At 44.2% G+C, this 12,976-nt stretch overlaps 1 protein-coding gene across 2 annotated transcripts in view; it reads left to right on the forward strand.

Moving 5' to 3' along the window:
- WDR35 (WD repeat domain 35) overlaps nucleotides 1-12,976 on the forward strand; it is an 84,999-nt gene that overhangs the window by 42,413 nt on the left and 29,610 nt on the right. For both annotated transcript variants that reach the window (XM_032774146.2, XM_032774145.2), the window contains 3 exons: nucleotides 1,762-1,815; nucleotides 8,823-8,932; nucleotides 10,230-10,440. In XM_032774146.2, the coding sequence (XP_032630037.1) occupies nucleotides 1,762-1,815; nucleotides 8,823-8,932; nucleotides 10,230-10,440 (375 nt within the window). The remainder of the gene's footprint in view (nucleotides 1-1,761; nucleotides 1,816-8,822; nucleotides 8,933-10,229; nucleotides 10,441-12,976) is intronic.

Here is a 12,976-nt window from a genome sequence, read left to right on the forward strand (position 1 = left end):
TGTGCTTCCAGAGCAGAGGAGTAAGTAGTGAAGCGCAATACTGTTATCCTGATTGAACAGTAAATGAGACACTCTGAAATACAAATAAGGGCACCTTCAGTGCTCCATAGATAATATTACAAGACCATATAATGTGAAATAACCAAATACTAACTACTGAAGTAATGCAATACATTTTATGTTATTAAAACTAAGTGTGTTTTTCTGTACCTCAGTGTAGCATGAAAATAGAGCAGACTAATTGTTAAGCTAGAACAACAGCTCATACTAGTTTCATAAGTCAGCATTTTGTGACCAAAACAAAGGATAAAAGGACCAAGTCATTCCCTCCTATGGGGAAAAACTCCTGAGAAGGGGAAGGTGTAAAGAAATTTAAGAGAAACAAACCTTGTAGAACTTCCTGGAATTACAATTTTAGTGAGAGGGACTTGGGGCCATGGAGTGAATCTCAGGACTCCTCTGTGGTGATGGACGCTGCCCTGCTTGTCCCCTGCCTCCCCTCTTACCTGACTTATATTTAAACATAGGCTATAACCTACGCAGCGTTCATGAATGTAAGAAGTGTGTCCAGTTTAAACATACCAAAAAATAGAGGAAGGGAGTCTCATTGGCTTGGTTTTTCTTCAGTTGCTCAGTAGCAATGGACGGGACCCAGGGAGTGTGTCACAGTTCAGTGCAAATGCACCTGTATGTCCCCTCGGTGGCCCAGTAAGGGCACCCACTCTCGGCTTCCATCTCCCCAGCCATTGCCTTTCTGGGTGGAAGCACACATCTCTCTCCCTTCTGACTGGGATATTTCCAGGCTGCACAGTTCTCTGCTGTCACTGTGTATTTCCCAGCACAGATGGGTTGCCCAAGGACACCTGCTTGCTTTCTCTTCAGAGGTGGTTCACAAGTGTAATTAGTACAGATATAAGCTATTACACAGCACTTCCTCTGCAAGCCTACTTTACTCTTAAGGTAAAAAGCATTTCAGTGAAAACATATTAAAAACAATAAAGAACCAACATGCATGCTAATAAGCTTATCAGAATTAACGTCAACCCTAACATGGTTCTATTAGGATGCAGTCCTTCCATCCCCCATCCATTGTGATTCCTTAGTGGTCAAAAGTTCATCACATCTTCAGATCAGAACGAGCACACTCATAACATGTTCACCCTTTATACAATTCAAGGATCTTTGGTCAAGAGTTTCCTTCCAGAGATTGCATTAATCTTGTCTTCCTGCTAAAGTCTTACAATAGCACATAAATATTTGCAGTTTTAATACAGTGAACTTCAAAGATGTTATACTTAATTCAATAAAGTTCATTCAGGATGTTGCGGGAAATAGTCAGTAACACAGGGAGGTAATACTACTTTCAGCTGTATTGTCTCCTACCAAGATTTTTGTATGAGTCCTTCAGATAGGACTACACATGGGAGAACCTCCCCCATAATTTTTTTTATTATGCTATTTAAGGGATGTTTGGAGTAGGAACAGTCTTTTCATAAAGTCAGTAAATTAATTCCAGGTAAACTGAAAATCTTCCTGGTAGTTTGAAGTACCTTTAAATCACTGATCTGTACCAAGCCCTTTCCAGGGGGTATCTTTGATGCATTTTGCCGTTGTTCAGTGGCAAAAACCTAACTCCATTCCCAGCTTTTGGTCTTTTAGTTTGCAGTTAATTATACTGTTGCTCTGCTACTGTTATTTGACAATGAAGTCTTAACTGAGGTGATTAAAACTGGTATTCTGGTGGCATTTATATGCTTTCAGGGAACAAGGAATCCAATCTGTGCAATAACTGCATCTGATAAGACACTAATTGTGGTAAGTGGCATAGTTTAAATAAGCTGACCTTGGGCAGTCACAAGTAAAGTTGGAAGAAACGTTCACAAGGGTTTGAGTAAGTATTCAAACATCTGAAACTTTTTCTGAACTCAGTTACTGTCCCATGATCAAATCCTCCTTGTATTACTCAAATGAATACTATAGTGGCATTGATTTATACTGAGGCTATGCAGATGAGGAAAGGCAGCAAGTTTGGCTCTAATTTTGTAAACCTGCCTTGTGAACCAGAAATAAAAAGTGTTTTTTGGCCTCACCGTAGAGTGAATTTGACATCACAGACACATTGTAAGTAAAACACATGTGACTTTGAAGGGACGTTGAACACACTCTCTCACATGCATGTATTTTATACCATGTAAAGAACAGATATCTCCTCAGTCTGCTCACCAGCTATGCTTCAAGCATGTATGCACAGCATTGAAAAAACATGCAGATTCATTGCCAAAGGCAAATGAGCCTATGCACCCCAAAAGAATTGTGTATGCAATATTATGATGTATTTATACATTGACAGACTGGCAAAATGGTGATGTTTTGGCTTTTTTAAAAAAAATAGGCACTGAGCTCAAATTTACCATTTTGTTCAGCCTCACAAGGTATAACATAAATAAAACAATATTATATATAAACTATGCTGGAATGCAGAGGCTCAAGTTATCTTTTGAAAATTTTTTGTTTTTGAACAGTTTTTTCATCTAGAAATTGTTTTAAAAGAAATGGACAAATTTTCAGAAAGTAACATCTCATGTTGTACACCTCTATGCCAATATAACGCTGTCCTCGGGAGCCAAAAAATTTGACTGCGTTATAGGTGAAACCGCGTTACATCGAACTTGCTTTGATCCTCCACAGTGCGCAGCCCCACCCCCCGGAGCACTGCTTTACCACGTTATAGCTGAATTTGTGTTATATTGGGTCACGTTATATCGGGGTAGAGGTGTACTTGTAATTTTACATTTGTATGTGCAAATACTTTACTACATGTGCAAGACTGAAGGCTGGGTTGAGTCTGGCTGAAAATGTGGCCCTATATTTTTGTCTTTAAACTTTTCAAAACTGAAGTGTCACTGGACGCTGGAAAAAAAATCTCATGGTGGATTAGTGTGTCTTGATTTGACCTTTTCAGTGTCTTCTGTATTGAATCCAAGACCTCTGAGTATGGGCTCATTCGTGCTAGGATAGTTTTCACTTTGGACAATCAGCCTGTGTCTTAAGGAGCTATTCATGTGATGCTCTAGATTTTTGTCATCTACTTACAAAAGTAGTATGTGAGCATTGGCAAAGGAAAATGAAGTATTATATTTCTTTCCAAAGGGTCTGTCTCATAATAATCTCTAAAGATGGGTTAAGAGAGAGGCATAGGGTATAGGCTATAGAAAGCCTTAGTATTTATTGTGGTGTTTTTGTGCACTTGGGTTGAGGGATGGACTCCATGTCTCAGGAAGTCTTTTCCAGACCCTGGGTCTTTGGGTATTTAAGTTAAAAGTGCACCTATTTACACATGTTGGTAGTTTTATATAAGACTGTAGGTAATACACCTCTACACCGATATAACGCTCTCCTCAGGAGCCAAAAAATCTTACCGTGTTATATCAAATTTGCTTTGATCCGCTGGAGCATGCAGGTTCCCCCTCCCCCGCCCTAGAGTGCTGCTTTACCGCATGATATCCAACTTTGTGTTATATCGGTTCACGTTATATCGGGGTAGAGGTGTACCACATCTATATATTTAATATATTGTAATATTCTTCCAAGTTATAGATATTAATATTATTATTGTTTTATTTAAGTCTCAAGAATGTGGTTGGTACTGTACCAGACAAACTTCAAGAGAGTCTATGCCCACTGGTTTTATAATCCAGAAGACAGACACAGAGAGAGATGAGTCTTGTGGGAGTGGAGGGGGAAAAGGAAGGAATTATTCTAGATAATTTTCCATATTCTTATTCTGATGACTTTTGTATTATTTGCCTTTATTGGCTTCAAAAAAGAAGTAGGTCTTTAAGAGGGATTTGAGGAAAGTGTGGGAGTCCAGCATGCTGGGTTTGGAAGTTTGTTCAAGGCATAAAGAAACCGTGAAGGCTAGATAGAGTGGGAGACGAAAATGAAAAGGTCATTGAAGTTGGTGGTGGTGGTAAAAGATAAAGGGAAGTACATAAGAGACAAGATCAGATATGTATGCCAAGAATGAATTGTGTGGCAATTTGAAGATGAGGACGAGGGATTAAACTTCATGCTGTGAGCAAGAGGAAGCCATTGGAGCAATTCAAAGAAGGGAGTGATGTGGTATGATTGGGTGAGGAAAATAGTGACTGATTATGTTTTGGAGGTGATTGGAGTGACACACGTAGCAGAATTCAGAGGTTCTTCGAGTGCTTGCTCTTGTCCATTCCGTTCTAGGTGTGTGCTCGCCACATGCACCGGTGCCAGAAGTTTTCCCCTCGGTAGTATCTGTAGGGGACTGGCTCTGGTGCCCTCTGCCATGGCACACATATGCCATAATATAAGGAGTGCTGCCAGCTTTTCCCATCCTCAGTTCCTCCTTACCACCAGTGACAGTGCTGGAACTGCTCCTTGCCTCGGCAAGCATTGTGTTACTCAGTGGTTTTCTTCTGCATAGTGTGTAAATAGTTGCTTAAGTGGTTCTTTTTTCCTCCCCATTTTTGGGTCGCAATTATTATGGACTAGTGGATCATAAGCACTGTGGCAGTGGAGTACACCTGCAGTTTATTTCTACCGCTCTCTCCCACCTCCCTTCCTCGTCCCTCTTCAGGGACCTACTCACGAGCAGCTGCTTGGACAGGAAGTACAGGCCCTTCTACAATTTGGGGCTGTAGAGGAAGTCCCTGTGCATCGAAGGGGAAGGGGCTTCCATTCCCAGTATTTTCTCATTCCAAAGGCAGTCTCTACCCCATTCTGGACTTTGATAGATATCTCAACAAGTTGAAGTTTCGCATGGTCTCCCTGGCTTCCATCACCCCTTCCCTGGATCCGGGAGACGGGTATGTTGCCCTTGATTTGAAGGATGCCTATTTTCATATATCAATATTCCAAGGGCACAGATGTTTTCTGCATTTCCTGGTGGGGACCACTAGCTACCAGTTTTTGGTGCTTCCCTTCGGCCTTGCAGCAGCACCAAGGGTGTTCATCAAATGCATGTCAGTGGTGGCTGCTTACCTCAGACGTTGGGGTATCCAGATCTACCTGTACCTCGACGACTGGCTCGTCAAAGGCCGCTCCAGGTCTCAAGTTCAGCGCAGTGTCAAAGTACTGCAGGACTCATGCCGAGCTCTAAGCCTGTTGATAAATGAGCAAAAGTCAACGTTAGTCCTGGTCCAGATGCTAGAGTTCATCAGCACGGTGCTAGACTTTACTGACACCCGGGCATTTCTACCGCAGGACAGGTTCGACTCAATGTCAAAGCTAATTGCTGACCTCTTTGTGCATCTGATCACTACAGCCAGAGTCTGTCTCAGGCTCCTAGGCCACACGACAGCATGCATCTATGTGGTCCGCAATGCAAGGCTCAAAATGTGGCCCCTCCAGCTGTGGCTGGTAATGGCTACTACCCATCCAGAGATCACCTGGACAAGGTGGTCGCGATCCTGTGCAGTGTACTCACCTCCCTAAAATGGTGGTCCGACCCAAAAGGGGTGATGACAGGAATGCTGTTTGAATCCTCGGCCTGAGGTCTCGCTGATATTGGATGCCTCAGACCTTGGATGAAGGGCACATCTTGGGACAATGCAGACCCAGGGAATTTGTCCCCGGAGGAGAGTTCGCTGCACATAAACATCAAAGAGCTCAGGGCCATCCACCTAGCTTGCAGGATCTTCCTTCCCCAGTTGTTGGGACAAGCGGTGCGAGTCCTGACAAACAACGTGGCCTCCATGCTCTATGTGAACAGACAAGGGGAAGCATGATCGTCTGCTCTTTGTCAGGAAGCCATCCTTCTATGGGATTTCTGTATCTAGCACGGAATCCACATGGAGGCAGCACATCTCCCTGGTGTTCACAACACTCTGGCAGACCACCTCAGTAGGTCCTTTTGCTCTCACTACAAGTGGGAGTTCCATCCCGAGGTCACCTGGATGATCTTCCACAGGTGGGGAGCTCCCCAAGTGGACCTGTTCACCACCAAACAAAACAAGAAATGTTGGCATTTCTGCTCCCTGCAGGGTCTAGGTGAGGGCACCTTTTCAGATGCGTTCCTCCTGTCATGTGCAGGGGATCTGCTGTATGCTTTCCCACCAATCCCTCTTATCAGAAGAATTATGTCGAAGATCGAGGGACAAGTCTCATGTCTCTGTGGTCGCCCCAGCATGGCCTCACAACACTGGTACCTAGTGTCACAATAAAATTGCCCCCCAATAGGGTTCCCTGGGTAAGCTGATATAATATGTGGGTGGAATGCTGATATGGTCACCAAGTGGACCTTGATGGACGAGAACGTGAGGCCCTGATTCTTCAGCTGGAGCAGGATGGACTGGAGAGACGACTGGGTTAGCATAAGCTAATGCTTTGAGATGCACTGGAAAGAATTTCGGGGAGGGTTAAAGGTGTAAGTGTGGAGTAAAAGAAGACTTCTTTGCAGGTTACGAGAGGCCTAAGGGGGAGGAAGAAAGAAGAGAACGGGTTAATGCGATGCTCCAGCTAGGTCTGGAAATAAGATGCTGACTCTAGCCCAAGGCCACAGCACACAACCGACTCTCGGCTGCCTGCCAAGAAAGACGGGGGCCTGAATTCCAACCCCCATCAGCTGAGAGAAAGGAGGATTCAGCTAAACAGACCTGCAGGGGCTGCAAAAATAAGTGAAATGGTGAAGGCCAGCAAGGAGAAAAACAGAGTCTTGTGTCCCTGAAGCCAGTGTGTTTTGGGAAACCTGAGGACATCACAGAAAGCCGGTTTTGACTGGTACAAAAAGCACAAAAAACCTAAGTCCCTAAACAAAATGCCCCGAAAAAACCCAAAACTTAAAACCCTCCTAAAAAATAAAGCATGTCAAAAATCAGCAGCAAACCCTGAACAGCCTGTGCACAGAACAAAACTCTCATCCACCCTTCCCCTTCTTTTTCTTACATTACACCCAGGCGTGGCCAGCCTTGGGTCATGCATGTATAAGTATAAAAGTGGGGTTAGGGCACCGACACTAATACTTTTTCCTTCCTCTAAGCAACATAAAAAGCACCCTGCATTCACCACTCTTATGTCATTAATAAAGCTTTAAAACTTAGTTACTTGGTGTGCTCCTTCGTCACCTCCCCTAACAGTCCTGTGGCCTCAGCCTAATCACCTAACACCCCAACCAAATTGGTAACAAAAATCTGCCACACTAGCCATGCTCACTACCCGAATGCCCGGGTCTCCTGTCCCAGGTTCACAGTTGGCTCCTGCACCTGAACCTTGCCCCACATCACCTCATGGCTTGTCTGCTGCATGGCTAAACCCTGAGAAGTGGGCCTGCTCCAGTCAGATGCAGCAGATTCTCTTGGAAAGTAAGAAGCCCTCAACTAGAGCTAGCTAAATGGAAACAGTTCTTCCACTGGGCAGCGGAGCAGGGTATCTGTCCAACCCAATCATCTCTCCAGTCCATCCTGCTCCAGCTGAAGAATCAGGACCTCGCTTTCTCCTCCATCAAGGTCCACTTGGCGACCATATCAGCATTCCACCCGCATATTTAAGGTCAGTCAATGTTTTCTCATGACATGATGGTCAGGTTCCTGAAGGGCCTGGAAAGGCTCTTCCCACCGCTCAGAGACCCAGTTTCCCCCGGGGATCTCAACCTGGTCCTCTCGAGGCTCACCGGCCCACCCTTTGAGTATTTGGCCTCCTGCTCCATCTCTCATCTCTTGTGAAAGGTGGCTTTTCTGATGGCCATTACTTCAGTGCAGAGAGTCTCCGAACTGCGGGCCCTCACGTTGGAGCCACCATATATCGTCTTTTACAAAGACAAAGTACAACTGCAGCCCCATCCAGCCTTTCTGCTCAAGGTGGTGTCCTCCTTCCACGTCAATCAAGACATCTTTCTCCTGGTGTTCTTCCCCAAGCCGCACTCCTCTAGTGAGGAGAGGTGGCTACACATGTTGGATGTTGGACGTGCACTGGCTTTCTATCTGGAGCACACCAAACTGTTCTGTAGATTGACTCAGCTCTTCGTAACAACAGTGGAAAGAATGAAAGGTGTCCTTTCAGAGGATCTCAAACTGGATCACCTTTTGCATCCATACCAGCTATGAGCTAACTCAGGCCCAACCGCCGTCAATTGTGGAAACCCACTCAACCAGAACACAAGCGTCCTCGGTGGTCTTCCTAGCCCATGTCTCTATCCAGGACATCTGCAGGGCTGCGACGTTGTCTTCAGTGCACACGTGTACCACACATTATGCCATCACCCAGCAGGCCAGAGACGACGTTGGGTTCGGCAGGGCTGTGTTGCAGTCTACACATCCAGGAACTCCTACCTGTTTGGGAGTCACCTAGAATGGAATGGACGTGAGCAAGCACTCAAAGAAGAAAAGACAGTTATATTTTTTCATAACCGATGTTCTTCGAGATGTGTTGCTCATGTCTGTTACATACCCCGTCCTCCTCCCCCACTGTCGGAGTTCCCGGCAAGAAGGAACTGAGGGTGAGGGGAACCAGTGGCACCCCTGATACTGCAATACATGCATGCCACTCCAGAGGGTGCCAGAGCTGTTCCCCTATGGCTACCGCTGAGGGAAAAACTTCCAGCACCGAGGCATGTGGCGGGCACACACACCTAGAATGGAATGGACATGAGCAACACATCTTGAAGAACACCAATTACCAAAAAAAGTAACTGTCTTTTTGTTTAATGTTGTGTTGCTCTTCCCTCTCTGTGTTTCTTCTGGTTTGTCCTTCATCCAACAAGTCTTAGGACAGCATATAAAAAAAGATTTGTAAACAGTTTAATATTAGGCAAGTTATATCGGCTGCCTCAACATGCAAAATCTCCTTTTTTCTAGGGGCGTGAATCTGGCACCATTCAGAGATACAGTCTCCCTAATGTTGGCTTACTTCAGAAGTATGTCCTGAACTGTCGGGCCTATCAAATGTCTTTGAATTGCAACTCCAGGTAAGTCAGAGATGTGGTTCTAACACAGCCACTTGATTTTGAAATAATATTCTAATTGATTGGGATGGCTTACTTGGGACTTATTTCACGGGTTTAAAATCCATTATTTAATCTAGGAGACAGTATAGTTCAATGGGTAGGACATTTGAAACCTGACTTCTATTACTTGCTTTCCATTGGCTTCCTCTGTGACCTTGTTCTACTACTTAATTTCTCTGTATTTCCTTCTCCATATCTGCAAAATCTGGATAATAATTCTAACTCCTCTTTGTAAAGCGCTTGAAGATACATGGATGAAAAGTGCTATTTAGGTGCCAAATGTTTTTTATTTCACTAATAATATTATTTTTCATTAACATTGTTGTTCTTGTATCCCAATTGGCTCTCTTCTCCCTCTGATGCACACATAGTCTCCATTACAATTAATAGCAATTATTTGCATGTGATTGACAGATATGTGGTGATTTGCTCATTTTACTCTTTTTATGTTAAAGATGCAGAAGTTATAATTGGAAGCTTTCCTTTTCAAAACTGGTGTTTTAATCTTCTAGTGTGAAGCTTCTTATACAGGGAATTCTTTAGGATTGTCAAGATAATATATTGAAGGATAATCCAGTTAATCTCTGCAATTGTTTAAAATACTATTAAAATACAATTTCTTAAAGTTTGTAAAAAAAAACTTTAAGAAATGTTGACAATTTCCAGTGATGCAGAGATATGTGAACCTTTTTTTATTGCGATAGAATATTTCATTATATTTGCTAGTCAATGGTTATTGTAAAATGTGGCAATAATTCAGTACAAGAAATTTTAAAAGTACCTTTTGAAAATGAATTATCTGTGAAGAGTGACATTTGGTTTTGGGCACAATACATGGTGCATCTTACTGGTATGGCAATCATGAAGTCAGCTGTGGAGAGTTAGATTTTACAATTTGCTGAGCCCCTGTAAAGTAGTGGGTGCCCCCAATACAAGTTGAATGGTATTTGAATGCATTCAGTACCTTTCAGGATTAGGCCTTACATGTGTAGATGAATGTCTGCCATTAGGAACTGTGAATGTCTTTATTTCATTCTTTCCACCCTGTGGCCTTACTCTTTTCTCACACTGGTATAAATCTGGTGTAGCTGCATTGAAATCCAGTGAAATTACACTGGTGTAAAATTACTGAGAGATCAGAATCAGGCCTCCAGCATCTAGTTTATTCTGTCTGTTGCAGAATGATTGTAAATTTACAGATTTGAATAGTACTAATCAGCTGTTTCATTTCACCTCCCCCTCCACCATTTTCTATTAGTCGTCTTGCTATCATAGACCTTTCTGGAGTTCTAACTTTCTTTGACTTGGATACGCGGGTAACAGACAGTACAGGACATCAAATCGTTGGCGAGCAGCTAAAGTTGGAGCGCAAAGATGTCTGGGATATGAAATGGGCCAAAGATAATCCAGACTTGTTTGCTATGATGGAGAAAACAAGAATGTATGTTTTCAGAAACTTGGATCCTGAGGTAAAACAATCTGCATAAGAAAATGAATCATTTACAGTGTATTCCGTATTGTACATTTGGAATCTGGAACTAGTAGGACTTCTTACAAGCTTAAAGTTTTAAGCACGTACTTCCATACGTTGCTGAATCTCAGGGCCTATATCTGGAAGTTTCAAAAATCAGCTAGCTCTATTGTGTAAGAGCTGCTTACTAAAAATAAATTGCCAAACTCCAGATAAGTTAGAAATATGAAAAGGAACATCTGCTTTTACTTATTCTGCTTTTATGAGATTACAAAAAAATGTGCTTATTGATATTTATTTTAGATATCATCATGGCTAGGATTTTATTGTAAATTAATGATAAAACGTGGAGAGTTAAATCCACATCTGACCTTTTTGTTATAATCTAGATATACAAAAAACATATTTATCCTAAATAATATACACATTTTTAATTGTCTATACATCAGTGGTCTCCATCCTTTTTTGAATTTAAGGGCAACCCAGGACCTACTCTGCCCCTTCCCTGAAGTCCTGCCTCTTTCCCGAAGCCTCACCCCTCTCACTCCATCCCCCCTCTCTCCGTCGCTCACTCGCCCCCACCCTCACTCACTTTCACCGGGCTGGGGCAGGGGGTTGGGATTCGGGAAGAGGTGCGGGCTGTGGGTTGGGGCCAAGGAGTTTACAGTGTGGGAGAGGGCTCCAGGCTGAGCCTGGGGTGAGGGTTGGGGTGCAGGAAGGGGTGAGGGATGCAAACTCTGGAAAGGAATTTGGGAGCAGAAGGGGGCTCTGGGCTGGGGCAGAGTGTTGGGGTGCAGGAAGGGGGTTTGGGGTGCAGGAGGGGGTTCAGGGTGCTGGCTGTGGAAGGGGGTCAGGGCTAGGGCAGGGGTTTGGGGTGAAGGAGGGAGTATGGGGTGCAGGAAGGGGTACGGGGTGCTGGCTCTGGGATGGGGCTCAGGGTTGGGGTGTGGCTTCCCGCCGAGTGGTGCAGCAAAGCTAAGGCAGGCTCCCTGCCTGCCCGCCCGCCCCCGCCCCCGCCCTACGCCACTTCTGGAAGGGGGCAATGCACGCCTGTGGCCTCTGGGGGGCGTGGAAGGCACGTGGCTCCAAGTCCAGGTGCTGCCCCTCTCTGCAGGCATTACTCCCGTTTCTGGCCAGTGGGAGCTGTGGGGATGGTGCTTTCAGGCAGGAGCAGCATGCAGAGACCCTACCCCCAGGGACCGCGGGGGCATGCTGGCCACTTCCAGGAGTGGCATGGGGCCGGGGCAGGCAGGGAGCTTGACTTACCAGCAGCCCTGCTGTGCCACCGGAGATCGCGATCAACTGGGAAATTCTCTAGGATTGACCAGTCAGTCATGATTGACTGGTTGGTGACCACTGCTGTACATCTATGTGTAAGATTGGTTATTGTATTGTGCATCTGTTTCTCATAAGAAATGTCATTAAAATTTAATTTGGGGAAGAAGGAAGTCTGTTTCCATATATGAAACTATGAGAGAGACAAGGTGGATGAGGTAATATCTTTTATTGGACCAACTTCAATTGGTGGAAGAGACAAGCTTTTGAGCTTACACAGAGCTCTTCTTCGGATCTGGCAAGGTACTCGGAGTGTCACTAGGACAAAGGAGGGTTGGTGAGTTACAGAATCTTGTAAAAAGCCATTTATCCAGTGTCTTTACAAAGTCCATGGTTTTTAGCGTGTAGCAAAGTTATGAATTTAAACGGCCAGGCTCATCTTTTGAAGGTGTTGTGTACATTTCCTTTAAGGATGAGGACTGAGAGGTCAGTTATGGAGTGATGATTTTCTGAAAAGTGTTCGCCCACCGTCTGTTCTTATCCTCAAAGGAACCCTTCAAAAGACCTTGTTAGACTGTTTTACACTAGAAATGCTGCAGGGGAACAGCTTCAGCACTACAGTTGTGCTGCTTTAGCATTTCTAGTGTAGATGCTACAGCGACAGAAGGGGTTCTTACGTCACTGTAGTAACTCCACCTCCCTGAAAGGTGGTAGGTACGTTAACACAAGAATTCTTCTGTTGACCTAATGCTATCTACAGTAGGGGCTTACGTTAGCATAGCTACATCTCTTAGGGGTATGGATTTTTCACACCCTTGAGAGATGTAGCTATGCCGATCTACGTTTTCTGTGTAGATCAGCCCTTAGACACTAAAAATCATGCACTCAATACAGATACTGGATTTTAGTCCACTAGCCCTTCTTTGTCCTACAACTGCAGAGGAGTTAACTGCTAACTTCACCTTGAGCGATATCTTATAACATGTGAACTTGTTATGCTAAACACTTGGTTCCACCTTGTATTTAGCTGTAACTCTTAGGGCTGGTCTACACTATGTCACCGGCAGATGCAAAATATCCATACCCCTGAGAGATGTGTTAAGCCAGTCTAAGTCACATGTAGACAGAGCTAGGTCAACGGAAGAATTCTTCTGTTAACCCAGTTACTGCCTCTCAAGGAGGTGGATTTAATTGTGTTGGAAGAACCCATTTTGTTGCTGTAATAAGAATCTACACTGAAGTAGACATAGCCTGAGTAC

The sequence above is a fragment of the Chelonoidis abingdonii genome, chromosome 3 (genome assembly GCF_003597395.2).
Source record: "Chelonoidis abingdonii isolate Lonesome George chromosome 3, CheloAbing_2.0, whole genome shotgun sequence".
Lineage (NCBI taxonomy): Eukaryota > Metazoa > Chordata > Testudines > Testudinidae > Chelonoidis > Chelonoidis abingdonii.